At 59.8% G+C, this 14,288-nt stretch overlaps 2 protein-coding genes across 2 annotated transcripts; one reads left to right on the plus strand and one right to left on the minus strand.

Annotated features, from left to right (window-relative positions):
- Positions 1–386: 386 nt before the first annotated feature.
- MIND_00564200 (CxC2 domain-containing protein) lies at positions 387–3,995 on the plus strand (the record flags this gene model as incomplete). Its single annotated transcript, XM_037362415.1, has 8 exons — positions 387–710; positions 760–972; positions 1,021–1,419; positions 1,477–1,778; positions 1,828–1,842; positions 1,895–1,970; positions 2,016–2,040; positions 2,092–3,995. 8 exons carry the CDS (start codon positions 387–389, stop codon positions 3,993–3,995), a joined length of 3,258 nt encoding a protein of 1,085 aa, XP_037220336.1.
- A 907-nt stretch (positions 3,996–4,902) lies between these two features.
- Positions 4,903–6,195, minus strand: MIND_00564300 (uncharacterized protein; the record flags this gene model as incomplete). Its single annotated transcript, XM_037362416.1, has 3 exons — positions 4,903–5,443; positions 5,489–6,095; positions 6,150–6,195. 3 exons carry the CDS (start codon positions 6,193–6,195, stop codon positions 4,903–4,905), a joined length of 1,194 nt encoding a protein of 397 aa, XP_037220337.1.
- Between the last annotated feature and the right edge of the window lie 8,093 nt (positions 6,196–14,288).

Consider the following 14,288-nt stretch of genomic DNA (forward strand, 5'->3'; position numbering starts at 1 on the left):
TGTCAATGCAGTCCATTCGAGAGGAGAAAAGTCGAGAGACACACCCCACATGAAGACCAGCCTGAGCAGCAAATATGTAGTCATGATTCACGTAGCGCTCGCCGATTTGGAGATCGAATCCCATGTGTTGTGGCACGGTCATTTGAGGGGGGGTGAGTCACTCGGGTTCTCCAGAATTTAATCCCCCCCAGTCACAGCATGCCGACTGGGTCATGGGGCGGCAGTATACCGAGCATCCGAGAAAAATCAAACAAGCATGCAGCAGTCTGAGGTCGTTTTTTAAAAAGACGCGACACTTGTGACATCTACATGTGATCGTGCCACTGACCGCCATGCCATGATCATCGTACCAAGACTCGAATGCCTCTTGACGACGCCTCACCACCATGCCTCCCATCCAGTTCCGAGCCTCCCGAGCGGTCTTCGACAGTGACAGCGACGAGGAGATGGCAGCAGCTCCTCGTATGGGCAGTTTCCGCCACAATATTTCCATTGCTACTGGTGGCCAGCTGAAAACTAGAACGGAGAAAGTTCCCGCAATGGTCTCACCTCAAAAGCGACAGCCCCGGATTCACGAGCCCCTGCAACCGGATGAGCTGACATCTCGCAGCATTTTTGCTGCTCTTGAGGCTGGCGAAAACCCGTGGATGAACGAGGGTTTCGAGTTTGATGAAGGGCATCCAATCGAAAAGCGACTGATGCGCCCCTCGGTATGATTCTTTGCACTGACAGTAGTAAGTGCTGATTGATATTCTCTAGGAACGGCCACTGGCTGTATGGGCACAAACCGACGTTGACTCGTATCTCGACGAGATAATGATTCTGGAGGGAATACCACCAGCACATGTGTGCTTTCGCTGCGGGAAGGAGGCCATTTTGCGATGCCGCGACTGCTTTATTCCTCTGAATGCGGTTTGCTGCACCGACTGCATGCTCCACCAGCATCGCAACTTGCCATTTCATCGCCCTGAGGTGTGTATTTCAGGTTTCTCATCGTGTTGGTGCTCAAGAGAATCTTAGCGATGGGGTGGCTCTTTCTTCGAGCCAATTACTCTCAAATCCCTCGGTTTACGCGTCCAGCTCGGCCATGCAAGTGGTGTCAAATGCCCGGGGACCCTCGCTCGCCTGGCAGCTGGTGCAGACATCTCTGCTACCGATGACGACTTCTTCATCGTCGATTGCAATGGTATTCATACCATTTCAGTCGACTTCTGCACTTGTCCCTCTGCTCGGGAGAGAACGATACAGCTTCTTCAGGCACGTTTGTTCCCTGCAACCTCGACCCGACCTCGTACGGCCGCAACATTCCAAGTTCTTCGCCTATTTCACCTCATCTCGTTCGAGGCGAAGTCCTCCGCTTACGAGTTTTACAATGGACTCGCTCGATTGACTAATAACAATGGTATCTTTGTACCCCGGGTGCGTATTTTCACAAAATCGATGAATCCAGAGTGACTGACGCTTGCTGCTTTCCAGGATAGATATCGCGAATTTCTTCATATGACTCGCGAATGGCGATACCTTCAAATGCTCAAGCGGGCTGGACGGGGACACGAGCCGAATGGAACCCAAAATATACCCGCCGGCGCCTGTGCATTACTTTGCCCTGCCTGTCCCCAGCCTGGGATGAACCTGCCCAACGATGATAGTTGGCGGAACGGCCCCGTCAACAAACGCTTCCGGTACTCGCTGTTTCTCGCCATCGACGCTAACTTCAAAATGAAGAGAAAGCAAGTCTTGACCGAAGAAGCCGATCCAGGCCTCAATCAGGGATCAGCGTTCTTCGGAGACGTCAAGAGCTATATGGACCATGTCCACGAGCATTAGGGTCTTGAGCAAGAGGTGTGTCGCTTCGTTCCACGAGCCTTGTGCGCCGTACTGACTACCTACTCAGAAAAGTACTTGTGTCTCGCATGACGCGGTCAATGAGCCCGACCGCGAGTCGCGCGGCACGGCTTCATCAGGGATCGGTACTGTGGACTGTGCTCGGCATAACATGAAGCGGCCGAATGCAGTGGGCGATTTGCAAAAAGGAGAACGGTATGTTTTTTTCATCGCATTTCAACGACTGTGTATTCACTCATATTCTAGTTATATCAACATGGACTACATGCTCTGGAAGAGCATTACGCCGGTCCACGTACGCCAATCTTGTGGACATTATTGTCTCCTATGACATTGTCTGTCAATGGAGCAAAAACATTTGGTTTCGGCTTGCGAAGTATAAGTCTGAACTTCAAGACGCGGCGAGGGGTTCTCGCCGTCGCTATGTATTCCTCATCCCTAAATTCCACCTCCCCGCCCACATCGAACGCTGTAATATCGACTATTCATTCGATCTTACTCCGAACGTCGGGCGAACAGATGGAGAAGCGCCAGAGCGCGGATGGGCAAATGTGAATCCCCTTGCGGCAAGCACCAAGGAGATGGGCCCGGGCTCTCGACGTGACACTATCGACGATCATTTCAATGACTGGAACCACAAGAAGATATTGGGGATGGGCAAGTCGCTGTTGGAGAAAATGAAGGACGCTGTTACGGAGATGGTCGAGACGAGGATCGAATTGGCGGAGCTGGAAGCTGTGCTGCCCGTGGAGGTCATAGAGACGTGGGAGGAGGTGATGAAGAAATGGGAGGAGGATTCGAGCCAACCCAACCCGTTCAGCATTACATCCAAAGTGGAATCGCTACAGGACATACGTGCACGACTAAAAGACCCATCGTCGCCGACATTTGTGCCGCTACCACCTGACTTCGCTCCCGACGACGATATTCATAACGACCTTCATGCGGCTGACCTTATCGCCATGGGCCTTACTCTCGAAGAGCAGCGACAAGCTCTTGCGAATGATGCAGCCAATTTGGGGGCCCATGCGACGGCTCTCCAGAGGTCGTCGATTGCAGAGCGAGAAGTGAAGCTGCAACGCAAATTCGTCAGCTGGTTCGACACGCAAAGAGAGTTCGCGCCTGAGATTACAGCACTACGCTCTGCTGAAGAAGCCCGCCAGGCAAACAGCGGCCAGGTTCAGCCCACGCGAGGATCCCCTCTTTATCGCCTCGCTCTCCTTCTGCCATCCGAGGCTGTCGGATGGCCCCAGTGTCGAATGCGCTCAAGCCACGCATGGTACGAGTTCCATTTGCGCCACGGGCGGGCTCTCCATCTTCTCGAGGAGTTGCGCCGATTGCTACTCTTGCGAACGCAAAAGTATAAAGCCAAGGACAAGCATGCGAGCGGCGTCGCTGGGCATACGCGAGCGGCGAAAGGGATACAGGCAGTGGATGAGAGGATAAGGCGAGTTGCCGATGAGTATCGACGAATGCGGCTCGCGATGGGGAACCTAAAAGACATTGTGGGTGACGACAAGTGGATGAGGGTCCTCAAAGACCTGAAGCCCGCTGACGTACGAGCAATGCCTCGAGCTTTATTCTCCGACCCCGACCGACGCAAACGCAGACGTGAGGACGATGAAGCCCCAAAGGAAATGTCGTGGATATGGCGTATGGGTATCGGCTCCCTCCCGACGGAACTCGCAATTGATTCGCTTAGCGCGACCGCAGCATTGAGCGAAGAGGCAGCGATTGCTGCAACAAACGAAAGTCTTCGGGTCGAATGGGCTAAGGCTCGGGCTCGTGCGAAGAGATGGGCAGAAGAAGTGGAGTTATTGGAGGAAGAAATGCGGCGAGTACTCGAGTTTTGCTCTTGGAAAGCTGCCTGGTGGATGGATCTGAGCAACCGTCGTCAAGGGGCGACAGAATCACTGATGGCGGGTCTCCGGGCCTACGCCGAGCGCCAAGCCCACATCCACTCCGCGCGTCAACTTCAGTTTGCAGCAAACTGGCGAGACGTTCCAACATTTTCGGACTTGGGACTACAGCAGGTAGACGAAATTCACCGGGCGTCAGCTGAGCCTCGAGGGCCACTATCATTAACGGTCGACGACCATGCGGCTTTCCTCCCCGTGCCGGACAGAATAGTGCTTGGCACCAACGACTGATGCTTCTTTTCCAATCTAACACAATGTACCTGATTGACCACTAAATAATGATCATCCATCCCTTCCCTGCCTCGATGTAAGCCCTCAGCACTTGGATGTTTGTGTCCACTCACTTCCGAGGCAGCTCCTCTCTCCTCCCACACATAAGCACCTTACTATGGACCAGGCCGGGCCATCTCGGTCATATCAAGCCATCTGTCATGTCGATGAGTCATGTCAAGCCATCTGTCACCATGAATCAAATCATGGGGTCGGAATTGTCTGATCGCTGTCGACGACCGCACCAAAAGAGCAGCCAAAGACCACTGGGGGAAGAAAATGGCGGGTGGACGTTCATCTCCCCGCGCTTGGGCCAGCAGGGGCCGAGGGTAGGACGTGAGCTGTCGGGCCGCGGCGCGGAGAAGGTGGCAGAGTAGCCGGGCGGGTGGAATAACCGGGCGGGGATCGCTATAGCGGGGTGGGAAGTAAGGCGGGGTAGTAAGACGCGGAAGGGAGGCGGCAACGGTGGGGCAGAGAGCGCTACGGCAGGGTGGGACGGGAGGCGGAACTGGCGGGGCGGAGAGAGCTACGGCGGGCGGGAGAGGCGGGAATAGCCGGTCCGGGGTGCGGAGCTATAACGCAATAGCAAATCGACGGTCGGGCGGGGGGAATAGCCGGGCGGTCAGGGAGGTCGGAAATAGCCGGGCGGCCGGGTGCCGGGCGGAGAGCTATCCCACAACCGCCATCAACGGCCACAAGTGATTGAATCAATTATGTTGATGGGACTAGTGATGGTGGTGCTCGTCGTCGGGCACCACATTGAGCAACCCTGGTTGTCGTGGTGGGGGGTAGCGCTGGGATCTTCTTGTCGTCGCGGACGCTGACTGGCATTTTTTAAAAAGGTTGGAGTCTAAACCACTTGGATTTTTTAAAAATGATGGCGGTGGTAGTAGGAACACGTTTTTTTAAAAGACCCTCCGTCATCTGGTGGTGAAAGCGCATCCATCAGGCCATGGTGCCATGAAAACCAGTCGATTTCGACAGCCCGGAGGGTGGACACAGCGTCGAACGAGGCGAATACGCGAGAGGCGCCATGCCTGTCATCCTCTTCGGTGAGTCGAAGACGCGTCAGCGGCTGCGTGGGTTGACAAATGCGGGCCGCGAGCGAACACGCCCCGCGGAAGACGCTAAGATTGGCAAGGAAGGGGAGAGGAAGATCCTGGGGGTGTCGCGGCGTGTAATCCGCATCTAACGTCTCGAGTTGCGTGTGAAGAGCTATGAATGCGGCCGCGCGGGGACCGAACTTGTCGAGATGAACAGCGCGGAGGAGGGGGAACCGTATGGTGGCGAGTCCAAGAAGCAGGTCATCGCAGCCGTGTGCCACGTGGAGCGTGCGGACGAGGGTGAGCTTCGCAAAGGCCTCGAGAAGACGTTTTTCGAAATCGTCGCCGTGCCCGGGAACGACATCGCTGGGTACCATTAGTCGGTGGCAATAAAGAGAACTGACGACGCACCGCTGCGGCGCGAAGAACCAAACTGAGCGCACTCGTCTGGCATAGTCAACGTTGGCTGCGAGTGTTTCGAGGATTGGGGCGGGGGTATAAGCCCCAATGTAGATGGCACGGTACAGAGTGCGCGTGCCGGCGGCATGACAGACGCGGCTGGCTTTGATGAGCGCCAGCAGCGAGCTGAAGCGGACGTGAGGGACGGAATCGATGGTATAGTTCGCAATGCGTTCAACGACTTCGAGTGGCACGCGCTGGAAAGAGGAGAGCCCCATTGTTGACTGTGATGTCACGGTGGCATAGTTTATAGGTGTCGAGTGACGCCTGGTCCGCAACAATGCGTTGGACCGCTTGCTAAGCGCTGGCGGGCCCGTCGCGGAATGACGGCCCGACCGGTTTGAATCCCAGATGTAAAGATTGCGGGGCGAGCAAGAAGTCTGCCGTCCGAGAAGTATTGGTCCGCCGTATTCGCCGTCAGCATCCCGCCGAAGCAGGGGTGTTGTCAGCGATCCCGATCGGGAGGCAAAGAGTTGGAGGAGTTTCGTCGTTGCCTCTGCGGAGGGAGCGCACGACGAGAGCGGGAAATATGTGACGAGCACCGTGCTATAGGGTGCGTCTGAGAGGCAGGTGTTGAAGGGGCAGGGTGGTGGGCACTCAAGTGACGGCGTACCATTGTGCCTAGTCGCTCCTTGTATCATCACCGGTACCCCACGCATGCGTCACCCTATGTTTTTGCGACCTCCGCCACGCGGCCAGTGCCGGCGCCGTGTTGCCGTAGTACCCAGCTCCTCCGACCTGAACAGCAACGAGTTGCCCGTGCCAGAACTCTTCAGCCTCTTCCCCGGTGTCCAAAGCTCCATCTGCACTAAGATCAGCCAGGGCCCAGCTCCGCGGGTGCCATCGCCCCAGATCGTACATCGTCAACGGCGAGACCGCACAATCTTGTCTGGCATGTGAGAAACGTCTGTGCGGCATGTGAGGGCATGTGAAGACACACCGCCGGCGACAATGATTGACTCCCTGGCTATCGTTATTGCCCCCGCCCCCAGTACCGTGGGAGGTGTCGACGCCGGGGAGAGCACGATTCCGAGCGCGTCTGAAGCTTCTACACGGGCAGGCCTGGGTGCACAAGCCCGGCGTCGTCGTGGAGCAGAAGAGAGAAGGGCGATGCCGGCAGCAGAGATTGATGTCAGCGCCTTCGGGCCCGATCGCCGGTGCCACGTAACCAGGCACGGCTTGCCTTCGTCCTCCATGCACGCGCCAGCAGACACGTTCTTGCCCAGGTATGCGCACGCGGGTGGCTCGTGCTGCTCATCGGACGTCTTGCACAAGCTTCTGCCGCGGCCCGTGTCGCAGTTCCTGGACACGCTGCGTGGTGGAGGTCGCAACGATGCATGGGAGGCCGTTATGCAGGGCGGGCTGGTGGCTAGCAGAGAATCTCCTTGTGCGCCGTCCCCTTTGTCTACGCCCCCTTCCACCCAAACTAATGAATCACTACAGACCTTGTGTTCGGTACTTTCGTCAGAACCCATCACGTAGCATTCCCTGCCCATTTTGCTAGGCTCCTCGATACCCAAATCCCCTTCACGCAGCCCCTCACTGGGCAATTCGGGCTCGTCGCACTTGAATACTGGCCCGGGCCCCAAATACGCCCACACGGGCTGGTCCCTCCCCGAGCGCGCGCGTGCACGCTGGCTTCCCTACGGCTGATACCCGCGCACCCGAAGCACCCCCCACGTCACGGTTAGCCACGCCCCGCCTCCCCGACGCGGCCACGCCGGCCCCCGGCCTCCCCCGCAGCCAAAAAAGCTTCACGTTCTAGACTTCAGCGTTGCATCGCGCCGCCGGGGGTCGAACCCGCGTCTCGCGCGGACCAGGCGTCGCGCAGACTCGCGCTGTGAGCCCGCCTCCGAGCAGTGGCCTCGGACGCCCAACAACTCACAGACAGCTCATAAGAGTAATCTGAGTACGTGACAGCAGTCTCAGCACCGACGCCGAGCATGCTACCCCGCGCCAAAGCCCCCAAGGAATACGCCAGCGCTCCGAAAATGAGCTTCGCGTGCGCCGCGCAACGGGCCCTGGATTGCCGTGGTCCTAGGGAATGCACCGTGAACGAACGCCAGCGCGTGGTCAATCAGGCGCAGACTGGCGTCGCCCGTGCCTTGGCGCAGCGCGTGCAGGGGGCGCCGGGTATCTCTGCAAGCAACGACACGTCGTGCGCGGCGACCGCGGGACGAAGCAGCGGCACGATCCGGGTGAGCAGCGCCGAGAGCCGCGCGTCGCCGCGGAGACCGGCTGCAAGAGAGACGACCTCGAGCGAGAAGACAGGGACTGCGGGAGCATCATGATGATGTCGGCGCAGTCGGGATGATCGAAGCGGCCTGCTGATGGCGCACTGCTTAGCACCACTATGCTGCGGCATCACGGACAAGACTCCAGTTGATCAAGATTCCCGGCTGCGGCCCCACAGAGGCGCCGCGCGTCAGAAAACCCAGTACCGTGGCTTACGGGGACAATGAGCTTGCGCAGTTGCTGCATGCATGGCCGGAATTCGGGCTCCGTGAACCGAAGTTGCACCCGGGGACTGGCTTGGCAGTGCAGTGCGAACGGCGGCATCGTGTATGGAGACCGCTCAAGACTTGTCATTTCGAACTGGACTCGCGCACGAACGAAAAGGACACGTGTCAAAACGTGCCGCGGGGAATGTCCGCAAACATGCCATCCTATGTTATTGGAGGCGGCAGGATCTGCTCTAGAAGTTCGCGACGGAAGGGCGGGCAAATGGTGAGCTCCGAGTAATCGGGACCCGCCGCCACCGATCCTGTTGACCACGCAACACAGCAAGAGAGAGGAGCGGCCTAGCGGTTTGCGGCGCTGAACTGGGAGGGGCAAATATGCAGTCAGAATGCGTGTAGGAGCAACAGACGCACTTCATTCTGAAGGTCCACCGCCTTTCGTTGTCGAGCCTCCAGTTTTGCTATGCGTCGGCGCAGAATCCGTGAGCGGGATGGAGGCAGAGAAGGGAAGTGCAAGAACCGTTAGAGTTTGAGCGGTCGATTGGCAATTGCAAGGACGATTAGGTTTTCCGCCTCACCATACCCGCGCCTTGAGCTTTGGTGGGGAGAAGGGAATGTCGACCCGGGATCGCGCTGAGCACAAGGACCATCGTATAAGACTGTCGATCAGTGGGCGGGTGAAAAAGAGATGGGGGGGGTGAAACACAAAGGAAGGCGCACAACAAGCCATGTAGAATCCCTCGTCGCAGCGAGACCTCCGTCCACCGGCGCCGTTGCTCATGTGTGCCCAACGCCGGCCAGCGGTGTCGAGGATAGGACATTCTGGGAGCTTGGAACTCCGGCCTTGACGTCACAGGGAGCAATGTGCTCATATGCAAGGCGGGAGCGTGTCTGCGGCGCGGACATGGAGGGAGAAGACAAGCCGGGGGTGCTTACGTGGCACCAGTGATCGGCGATCAGGAACGCGGCCGTGATATCAATCTATCACCTCTTTCCTTCGCTCCACAACGACACGATATGATGTCCTGTGCGCCTGCGAGCCGCCCTGCGCACGGACGACGCTGACGTCAACGAGAGTGCAGACAAGGCGAAGGAGCAGGCCCAGTTTCTTTGGTGCGTGGCCAGACTTTGCCCGGCCCCCGCTTGTTCTCACAACTCACTGGCAGACGGAGTTACGGACCAGCGTACAATGGGCCGCGCTCTATCCCGCTTGGGACCAGAGAACATCCTGGACGTAAGCGCAAATCCTGCCTACAACGCGCTGTGTCCACTCGCACTCAAGCATCATCGCCCGTGCGACCCACACGCTCCACGCTCCACGCCTACCTCCCCGAGCACCCGAACCACTCCCATGCCGCGCGCCCCCCGCCTCCCACGCCTGACACCCTGACGATGCCAAGCCGCCGCCACAAAAGCCTCGCTTTCTTGACTTTATTGCAACATCGCGCGGCCGGGGGTCGACCCCGCGGACTCAGCGTGCGCCGTGCGGTGCGCACTGCGCAGCCTCCATGCCGCCAGCGGGCCTCCGCCAGCTGCATACGAGCACGGTGCCCCCGCCAAATGCCCGGCGCTCCGCGCAAAAAGACTTTTGTGCGTTCTCATCATACGCCGGGCGGCCCGGGGGCCGACCTGGCGCTTGCGCTCGTGTCTGTGTCGGCTCTGTGCGCCGCTATATGCAGTAGACGTGGTCTACCTTCGTTGCCACTTGCGCGGGAATCTGCCCCGACGGGCCGCCGCAGGAACGCCTCCATCGGGTACGCCTCCGCGGCGCTCGGGACCGCAGCGCGCGGGATGACACAGGCACGGGCGCGTTAAAGAGACTGTGTGGCCCTCGTCAGTGCCGCCAGCAGGAGCGCGACGGCGCACCTGGCTCAGTCCCGCGCCGAGTCGGTGTCGGACATGACGGGCAGAAGAAAGTTGACCATTACTCAGCACCTCACTTTTTCACCACGACGACCGGATGGCTTATTGCGTGTCCGCGGGCCCTGGGGCCGCACAGGCGGTAGTACAGGGGCAGTAGTCCAGGGCGGCCTTTGCCTATGCGGGGTATCGCCGGGGTTTTCCACGAAGGACGGTCCGAGTCGCTGGGGATGGTGAAAACTTGAAGGGCTGTATAAGGTGCGTTGACAACGCATCCGTCTTCGGCCATATCCAAACTTTGTTTACAGCGGATGTACCACGACGCCCCACATTCACAAAATGCGTTGCGCGGCCCCTCCACAGGCATACAAGCGCGTTCGCCGCCTCCCTCGAGCTCGCACTCTTCGTCCCACGACTACCCGGTGTCGCCAGCCCGGTTCCTCGCCTTTCCACGCTATATCCAGACCGTATCACCATCGACACCACACGCTTGATCTCCAATCCTCCAATCACTCTCCTTACCTCGCCGGTCTCGCTCTTCTTCCCGCCCATCCGCCAGCAGCAACAGAAGGCTGGCGAAAGGCTGTGAGCGCGCCCGCATCGAGCGCCGAGGCTCGTCGAACTTGAATACCGGCCCGAATACGACCACACGCGCTGATCACGCCCCCGCGCGCGCGGCCGCGGCGTACGCCAGGCCGCCCGCCTCTGGCTCGTGTTGACGTTCGCGCCGGACTTCCCCACCCGAAACACTCCCACGGCCCGTCTGCCTGACAGATCTCCGACGATGCCAAGCCGCGGCCGCCTCCGTCCACCCCAGCCAAAAAAGCTTCACTCTTACGACTTTACCGTCGCATCGCGGGGCCGGGGGTCGAACCCGCGTCGCGCGCAGACCACGCGTCGCGCAGACTGGCGCTGTGAGCGCGCCTCCGAGCAGTGGCCTCATACAAGCTTCAGCCAAATGGAACCCTGCCGGGGCCCGCCCCGTCCCTGGGCCTTGCGCGCGCTCCCCTGGCCTGGCATAGCCCACCGCGCCGGAGTCAAACCGGCGCCTCCGCCCCCGTCCACCCCCAGCCAAAAAAGGCTTCGCTTTTTCGACTTGAGCGTCGCATCGCATCCCGTCGCCGGGGGTCGAACCCGCGTCGCGCAGACTGGCGCTGTGAGCCCGCGCCCGAGCAGCGGCCTCCGAGGCTCCGCCATCCCACATACGAGCCGCAGCCAAATGGAACCCCGCCCCATCCCCGTCCCTGGCCTGGCATAGCCCACCGCGCCTCCTTGGCGCCTCCGCGCCTCCGCGCCCGCGCAAAAAATACTTGGGTTAACGTTGTGGGCATTGCAATACGCTGCCCATACGTCTATGTCCACCGTGTGCGCCGCCAGATCTATCTAGACGCGGTCTCCGTGGACACTGGACGCTCGCAGCCCCAAAAATTTCAAAATGAACGCTTTTCTATCCGATCTATCATTATAGGCGCCGCGCGGGGCTCGAACCGCGTCGACTGTAGCGCTACGCATGCAGCCCCACCGCGGAAGTGGGTACATACATACAAGCCCTCAGCTAGATGGAACCTGGCGCGCGGCGAGAACCGGCGCCGACGGACGCGTCGGCTTCGTGCGCCGCTAGAAGGAGACGTGGTCCCAACCTGTACTACGTACGCCCAGGATCCGCGTGACACCACCCGACATTTCATCTCCTGCCTGCCGGGCCGGACAGCCGTCGATATCTCTGACGCTGCCAACTTGGGTCCCCGCCGGCGCCGGCGCCGGCCACGCCCCGGGCCCCGCGTCTGCGTCGGCCTCCGCTGCGCCCGCGCCAAAAGCAAGAGACGCGCATCCAAGAACGCCACATGCGGGTCGATCACGGCGCCAGTTGCGCCGTTAGTGCCAGTGCCTGCCCGGCCCTCCACTGCCAGCAGGACGCACTAGGCCCGCAGTCAGATGGAACCCCGCACCAGCCCCCGACGCCATCGTAATCGTGATATGGCTCGCGCCAACACCCCCGGAAACAGACTGCTCGCGTTCTTGTTCTTGTAATACGCCGAACCGGCGCCTCCGTCCATGTCGGCCGCGTATGAAGACGGGGTCTACGGCGCTCGTTGCCGCCAGTGGCTGTACATGTTCATGCCCCGAGACACACTTCGGGCAGCGGCACGCGGCAAAAGCAAGTATCATTTGCTCTCCGGCGAAAAGTCAACATGTACTCACGCTATGTGCGCGCCGGGGCGTCGAACCGCGGGCCGCGTCATGTTCGGCGTTGCGCCCTGGTCCTGACGGGGCTGGCGGGACTGCGCGAGGAATGGTCCGTACCCCCGCCAGGCACGCACCGGAGCTCCGGCCAGCAAAAGCCTGGGATTGAAGTACATCAATGTGCCCCGCGGGGGTCGAACCCGCGTCGGTTCATGTGGGAGTCTAGACATCGCCCGGGCTCGTTGACGCATGCGGCAGCAGCAGTGCGCACACCACCCAGCTCATAGGAGTGATCTGAGTACGTGATAGCATTTCCAGCTCATCCACATTAAGCCCCCAGTGATTGCCCAGGGTTCAAAAATCTACAACGACGTCGCGCATGCCATCCCGCGCCAAACCCTTTAACGGATGTCCTAGATCCCGGAAAATGAGCTCCCCGTGCGCCGCACAACGGGCTCTGGATTGCTGTGATCCCGGGAAATGCACCGTGAGTTGTAGCGCCAATCGGACGCGCCGGCCCGGGCCCGCCAGCGCGTCGTCGATTAGGTGCAGGCTGGCGTCGTGCACGATGGAGCGCGGGATGTCCCAGACGAACGAAAAGGACATGTGTCGAAACGTGCCCCGGGGAATGCCCGCAAACCAACGTGCGAGAGCATCGGCCAATATAGGAGAGACATATTTCCATGAGCCATTGTCGCCAAAGACGGCCAATGAGGTGACCCTTGTGAGGCGCGAAAAGAGGCCGGCGATGGCCTCCCCCGCGCCGACGGCGCCGGCCCACTTGGCAGGGAGCCTACCGACGACGAGATAGACCTTGGCGACGAGCGGAGCAAAGTGGGGCCAAGATTCGAAGCGCGCTGCTGCCTCCAGAAAGCCCTTTTTGCCCCCCCGCGGCGGCGTCACCGAGCCAGAGCGTGCTGAAGAGGCGCTGCTGGCAGGCGAAGCGGAAGCGGCGGGCCGCGAGGGCGCACGACGCCAGGTCCTCCGTGCTGTCAACGTTGCCGACGATCGCGATTGTAAGCTCGGGTGGGAGGTCCATGAGGGCGGAGCCAAGAAGTGCGGCGTGACATCGCGCCACGTGTCGTTTCATGTATGGGGGCGTTCCAAATTGGGAATTTGCACCCAATTTCGGCCTTATTCCGAGCCTCGGGTAAAAAGGCTCGTCACATCTTTTTCACGCGCCCGCGCCGAAAAAGGGATTCAGGTTTGCATGTACAAGGGCTAGGTTAGGCAAGACTCGGAAGTGCGCGCGTTGCGCAGGACAGTGGCCGCCCCCATGCAGTGGCGACCGTTCTTTGACCGGCGCCTGCAGACGCGTGTGTGTCGGCGTTGTGCGGGCGTCATGGGAACACCATCGCGAGCGGCGACCGAGAAAGCCTGAGCATGCTCAGCTTGCGTAATGCGGGAATGTCGCCGCGATGTCGGAGGTCCAGGGAATGAGCTCGGAGCAGAGGACGAGCTCCGACATGCCATGCTATGTTATTGTGTAGGAGTTCGCGACGGAAGGGCGGACCAATGGTGAACTCCGAGTAATCGGGACCCGCCGCCACCGATCCTGTTGACCACGCAACACAGCAAGAGAGAGGAGCGGCCTAGCGGTTTGCGGCTCAGAACTGGGCGGGGCGATATATGCGGTCAGAATGCGTGTAGGAGCAACAGACGCACTTCATTCTGAAGGTCCACCGCCTTTCGTTGTCGAGCGTCCAGTTTTGCTATCCGTGGGCGCAGAATCCGTGAGAGGGAAGGAGGCAGAGTACGCAAGTACGCGAGCTGCCAGAGTTTGAGCGGTTGATTGGCAATTGTAAGGACGATTATGCATAGATTCCGCCTCGCCATAACCGCGAGCTTTGGTGTGGAGAAAAGGGAATGTCGACCCGGGATCACGCTGAGCACAAGGACCATCGTATAAGACTGTCGATCAGTGGGCGGGTGAAAAAGAGATGGGGGGGCGAAACACAAAGGAAGGCGCACAACAAGCCATGTAGAATCCCTCGTCGCAACGAGACCTCCTTCCACCGGCGCCGTTGCTCAAGCATAGCATTTGTGCCCAACGCCGGCCAGCGGCATCGAGGACAGGACATTCTGGGGGGTTGGAACTCAGGCCTTGACGTCACATGGAGCACTGTGCGCCCCGTGTGTGCTCATATGCGCGGCGGGAGCGTGTCTGCGGCGCGGACATGGAGGGAGAAGACAAGCCGGGGGTGCTTACGTGGCACCAGTGATCGGCGATCAGGAACGCGGCCGTGATA

The sequence above is a fragment of the Mycena indigotica genome (genome assembly GCF_014461135.1).
Source record: "Mycena indigotica strain 171206Taipei chromosome Unknown Mind.scaff0005, whole genome shotgun sequence".
NCBI lineage: Eukaryota > Fungi > Basidiomycota > Agaricomycetes > Agaricales > Mycenaceae > Mycena > Mycena indigotica.